Genomic DNA, 6000 nt, shown 5'->3' on the forward strand with positions numbered 1-6000 from the left:
AAGTGATTTCTCTGGAATGACAAAGTTAATTAATGTACAGGGGCTTAAATTGTCCATCTTATAGATGATCATTCTTCTCATTGCCTTGCTTCCTAACCCACTGTACAGTCTGTTAACCATTCACAAGCACATAGCTGACACTGAAAGGTAGGTGTGGGGCTGTCGATTTTACAGGTGATTGCTGCTCACAGCTGACTGCATCAAGAATAACTGTGGGAAAACTCCAAAACACTGACTTCCACGGCTCAAGATAATCAAGCAATTTCCAAAGAAGAGCTTCAATAAACTGCCATGCAGCGAGTAAAGTACACAATCCTAATCATTTCTGATTATCCTCCTCATGAATAGATATTACGTCCAGAATCCTCACCCAAGAACTAATATTGATTATATTTTGAACGTTATCTTCTTTCAGATTTTGAGGTGATATAAATGATTTACTTATGTGGCTGGTACACCGTGGGCTTTGATGTCTCAGGGATATAAATAGTATTCTCTAAATAAACCATTCAAACTCAGGCAACAGCTCTACTCTTCCACACTAGATGTGCACACAGATACACACACATTAACTGCATTGTTCCAAACTACTTTTGTCCAACCTTAAACTTCCTCTCATTCCTGTGTTTAAAAATCCCGCAGAAGCACCTGCACAAACTTTCTGATGATTCAGTCATCAGCCAAGCAAACATACCTCTAACTCGATTGATGTTTGCACGGACAGGCATCCCATTAGGACAAGTGGTACTGAATGAGAGAGTGAGTTATCCTCACATTACTGCTGTGGGAGATTGAGAGGGGACAGATGGTTTTGTTGCCAGCGTTTAATAAAGTGTTGTGAATCAGTTGGAGGTGCCGTGGAGGTCTTGACTGTCACTCCAATGAAAGATGTTGTGTGGAGGGTTAACAAGGGCTCAGAGTGAGACAGTTGGCTTCACAATATTACTGTCATGTAAAGCGCTGGGCAATTAAAATTCCATCAATTTTAGGTTGCAGCTTTCAATAATGATTCCTCCTCTGGTGTAGCAAGTTTCTAAAAAGCCAATTCAGCCCCACCTCGAGCACAGAGCGGCACCCAGTTTAGTTCCATTTCAGTCTACCGTCAACAATGTGGAGGTAAACAGTTTCACCTGCAACAGATAATGCAGGGTTGTAAACCTGTCTTCCGTGCCATACATGATGATTATGTGCTTTAGCCTTCCCTTTTGTCTTCCAGGATGCTAAAGGAAAACAGAACACAAGTACAATGAGGTGGTTCTCATTAGTGTTTCACTCCCACACCTGCCGTGTCAGCTGTAGCAATGTCTCTTCACGTACTGGTCACATTTCTAGAAACCACAGATGTTAGAGGTCTGTATCCCTCTCTTGTAAAATAATTTGATACACAGTATGATATATATGGGGTACAGTATAATTGAGGCCCAATGCATTTTTAAACTGAAACATTCTGTGCGATTCAATGTGTATCAATGCAGCCTGTAAATGTAAGTTTTATACCTCATAGTAGGGTTGTCAGAAAAACAAACAAACAGTTATATAGTCATTTGCCACAGCATCGATACTAATGGCACCATCTTCACCTCCACCAGCTTACAACTTCACACAGGATCCCTGCAGACAGACACACAGCTTCTCTGTTCAAGCAGCTGAATACAAGACATCTCGTTGACCTTCTACTGAGCTGTTGCTATCGTAGCAGGAAACCAACTAGAGATATCTTTTATTCTTCTAAGAACTCCAGATTCTGACTGCTTATTCCTCAAGTTTTTTTCTTTCTTTCATTCTTTTTCAAATGGCATCACACATTACACATCATACGTGCACAGACATGAGAGACCGGAAGCTGACATGTCACGCAGTTCATAAGGTTAAGAAAAAAAAAGATACTGCAAAGAAGCAGTGTGTATTTCATTTATTGCTGTTGCTGTGACTAATTATTGGGCTGTGTCAAAATCTCTTTGAGCCTCCAGCTGATCCAAAATGCTGCCGTGAGAGCTCTGATGAGAACGAGCAGGAGCGATCATATTTCTCGAATTTTAGCTTCTCTTCTTTGGTTCTGTGTTAAATCCAGAGAATAGTTTAAAATTCTTATCCCCACATAAGAAGCCCTTTACGACCAAGCTCCATTGAATCTAAAAGATGCCACAGTTCAATATTTTCTCAACAGAGCACTTTCAATCTCAGACTGTCGGTCTACTTGTGGCTCCCAGAGTTTCTAAACATTGAATGGGAGGCAGAGCCTTCAGTTATCAAGCCCTTCTCTTGTGGACCAGTTGTCAGGGTCTGCCATCGGTCTAGACTACGGGGGAACCTCTCACGATGCAGAGCACCTTTCCTCACTCTGCTGTCTTTACTCTCCAAGATTATTGTTGTTATTAACTTGTGTTTCTCCAATTTCTCTCACAGCAGGTATCCCTGGCCTGGTGTTATGGTGCTTATTGTCTCCTCTTTCCTGTCCTCTTAACCTTCCTGGTTCTGGGTCTGCCGGAGGTTTGTTCCTGTTAAAAGGGAGATTTTTCTCCACTGTCGCCCCTTGCATGCTCAGGACAGGGCACTGAAGCCAAGAGAAGTTTTGATGCAGTCAGTATTAATGTATTTAATGCATTATATGAATTTGACTAATTTGCATGTTAATGAGTTTGATTCAGTTGGATTATAATTAGAACAGAATGAATTGGATTATATTTGGACTGAATTGGAAAGTAACTTCAAAGTACCTTAATATGATGTTTGTTAGAAACTGGCGTTATACAAATAAAACTAAATGAAAGCCTCAATAAAAAACGAACACAACATCTGCTGTAGCTCAAGAGGAAGGGCAGTTGTCTGCCAATCAGAGGGTCAGCAGTTCACATGTTGAAGGGGCCACATGTTGAAGTGTCCTTGAGCAAGACACTGAACCTTTCGATGCATCCATCGGTGTGTTGCCTGTACTACTGCAGTGTAAATGTGGCTTGTAGTGTAAAAGCGCATCTTTCACCACACCTCTAATGTATGTACATTATCATGTCACTCAATGTAACATCATAAATCTTAAGCAATGAATCAGACAACAGATGCTGTAGTTGTTTTTGTTTGTGCTGTATTAGCATCCGGTGTCTCATCAGAGTTCAGACGGGTTGTGCTACTGTTGTAACTTAATCGATGGTGCACAGACTTTCTTTTTTTTCATTTAGATTTTTTTTTTTTGGGACACTTGTGGTTTCCATTCAACAGTCGGAGACAGAGACAGGAGAGGAAAGTGGCCAGAGGGAGGGGCATGACATGCACACTTCTGTCCATTTCTTTTTCATTTGAAAAAAAGAAAAGATATCGAATGACTTCCAGCTGATAGATTTGAATGTGCATTGTAAGATATCTCAGCATCTCAGTACATTTAAATCGCTTCAGGGGTCTGTGTACCAACATAATTACATCTTTAATATTAAAATGAAGACTACATTTTGTATGAATTAATCTTTGTACCCCTAATAGATATGTATAATCTCAATGTTTCTCAGACAAAAAAATCCAAACTATATACTAAGCCTGAGCCATTTATTTTAGTAGCAAGCGATAAGGGAGAACAAAAAAAAAAGCATGCAACTAAGACATTGGAACTACTCTGATCAAGTAAGTGTGCCCCCATCCAATTTGGGGAAAAGTGATTTGAATTAAATTTTTTAAAATATAGCATAATGGAAAATGTGCACCAGCCATGAACTGGTTACGCATGGCTACAAAAAGAGTGTAGTTATTATTAACTTAAAATACTGTAGAAACTTTTTTTTTTGCCCACATGCAAGAAATAGGAGGTTCAGGAATTCTCTCTATAGGGAAATTTATTATTCCCTCTTGGGATCAACTGTAGATGTGTACACACATTTGTTGTTCGTCACATCTTGAAATGTTGAAATATTACAAATCTGTGGATTCCTAAATGGTTAGAAGATGGTGTTTTAAACTGACACCTTGGGTTGCAGGGTTGATTGATTTCACACGTGATGGTTGATTGGCCGTGTGTGGCTCTCCACTATCCATACATGCATGCAATGGGCCTATGCACACAGGCTTCGATTTCTCCTTCACATTTGTGTTTTTGCATATGTGCAGATGTGGATGTAGGCCGCCTCAGTCTTACATATGCAAAGGAGACAAGGTTTCATGACTTATACCCCCCCCCCGACACACTTTATGCAACTCCGTTTGCTTATTCCCAGTGAGAAGATGAAGGTTTTGATCTTGAATGTCAGCGCAAACGCTTAGTGTCTCTGCCTGCAGGGTCTGTGCTTTTAGGAGGCAAAGGTATTAAATTTGAAGAGGAGGCTTTGTGAATTTACTGATATGGATAATCTCTTTAGCATTCTCTTGTCGTAATGAGCAGTATGACTAGTCCGTCTCTGACAGTGTTTATTAATGGTATTTCATTCAGGATTAATGGAATAGGACTGCAGTAAAAGTGCAAAGATTGACATGCACAGAGAAACCACCATGTACACACAAGCACAAACATAATAATGTATATAAATATGTTTTTTCAAGGTTGTCTTTGTAGAGCACCTTCATCAATTTCTCTGTTGCCCAAAACAAGATGAGGCAGACTTTTGTAACATAATTAGCTACATGAGTGGATTTGTAGACACAACTGAGAGCTAAGAAACAATTAGTGATTAGAATCTACCCACTGAAGGACCATTTAATTGAAAACTGCAGTAAGGCAGGCCAGTAAGTTTAGAATTGATTCTCTGGCATAACTTGTGGGAACATTTGATTTATGAGGTATCGACATGATATTGCTAAAATAGAGCTCCTGAGTCTGGAGACAAGAAAGATATTTTGGGATGGCTCTTGATATTTGAAAATGTCACTTTTTTTTTTTAAACAATGATCTGGTAACCCTTTCTGTTAAGATCATATTGCTCAGTGTCATTTTGTCATAACTGTAACAATAAGACATGAGTTATCCAGATACGACACTGAACTCAGTAACTTGGTTATGGATATCATGTATAAAAGATTATTTTCTTCTCAGACTTTTGCTAATACCCACCCTCTGTTTTCAACATGTCAAACATGCACTTGCTCTGTATATGTATAAGCAAAAGAGCACATACAAAGAATACAAGTACAAAAAAATACAAGAAGAAAAAGAAGGGCACCGTCTGAACGAGCATTTATAGAAACAGTAGGACACTGAATATGATAAATCTTAAAACAAAAAAGGAGTTAGAGAGTAACACTGCAGCAGGAAGGACTAAGGAGACAGCTTAAGAACCAGGCAGACAACACTGTGCAGGCAGCTCACCGGCAGCACTCAGTCCTTCAGGGTTGGCTTTCAGCTCCTTCATGTCAACCACGCAGTGTCCCAAGTGCTGGATGCCGTCCTCCATCTGTCCAGCTTGCCCCTCAATTCTCCCTCCTGCTCTTCCTCCTCCTCGGAACACCACAGTCCAATCCAGTTCTCCGTGTCTCAAGCAGCCTGCCAGGCAGCAAGGCTGTCACAAAGATAACAATCCGCTTCCCTCGCTTTTTTTGCTGCCTCACAGCGCGCTCTCCCTCAGCATTAAAGATGCCTTTTGGAAACTAATACAGAGAAGAGGGACCTGGAGCAGCAGTGAGAAGGGGGAGGGAGGTGAGCATGAGAGAGAAGGGAGGGGAGGAGTGATGAGGGAGTGAGGCTCAGAATGAAAGAGAAAGCAGGACAGAATTGATGTTATGTGCGATACACAGCCCTATCCATCAATCTTGGGCTGACAGTGGGGCACCTAGTGCAGCCTGCACAGCGCATCACAGCCAGAAAGACACAACTCTGCCCTTCTCCCCCCTCCTTTTTTCTTCTTACTGTGCAGCCGCAGCTGCATCCAGACATGGCAGCAGGGGTCCCTCTGATTTCTGACATCCATCTCCCTCCTCTTCTCCAGCCTGCTCTCACTGCTTCACAACATTTTCCCTTTTCAAGCAGCAAAACAATTAACAAGCATCTGACTGCTGAGCTTCAAGCAGTGAAACCAGCATCAGGCA

At 41.1% G+C, this 6000-nt stretch overlaps 1 protein-coding gene across 2 annotated transcripts in view; it reads right to left on the bottom strand.

The window, feature by feature from the left end:
- The window catches only part of inpp4b (inositol polyphosphate-4-phosphatase type II B), a 162780-nt gene extending 157125 nt beyond the window's left edge, over nucleotides 1–5655 (bottom strand). The window contains exon 1 of one of the 2 annotated variants that reach the window (XM_075463122.1): nucleotides 5285–5566. In XM_075463122.1, the coding sequence (XP_075319237.1) occupies nucleotides 5285–5369 (85 nt within the window). In that variant the 5' untranslated portion in view covers nucleotides 5370–5566. Of the gene's footprint in view, nucleotides 1–5284 lie in introns of both variants that reach the window. The other variant, XM_075463121.1, reaches the window with a different exon arrangement.
- Between the last annotated feature and the right edge of the window lie 345 nt (nucleotides 5656–6000).

Source organism: Odontesthes bonariensis, chromosome 4, assembly GCF_027942865.1.
Source record: "Odontesthes bonariensis isolate fOdoBon6 chromosome 4, fOdoBon6.hap1, whole genome shotgun sequence".
In the NCBI taxonomy this organism is placed as follows: Eukaryota; Metazoa; Chordata; class Actinopteri; order Atheriniformes; family Atherinopsidae; genus Odontesthes; species Odontesthes bonariensis.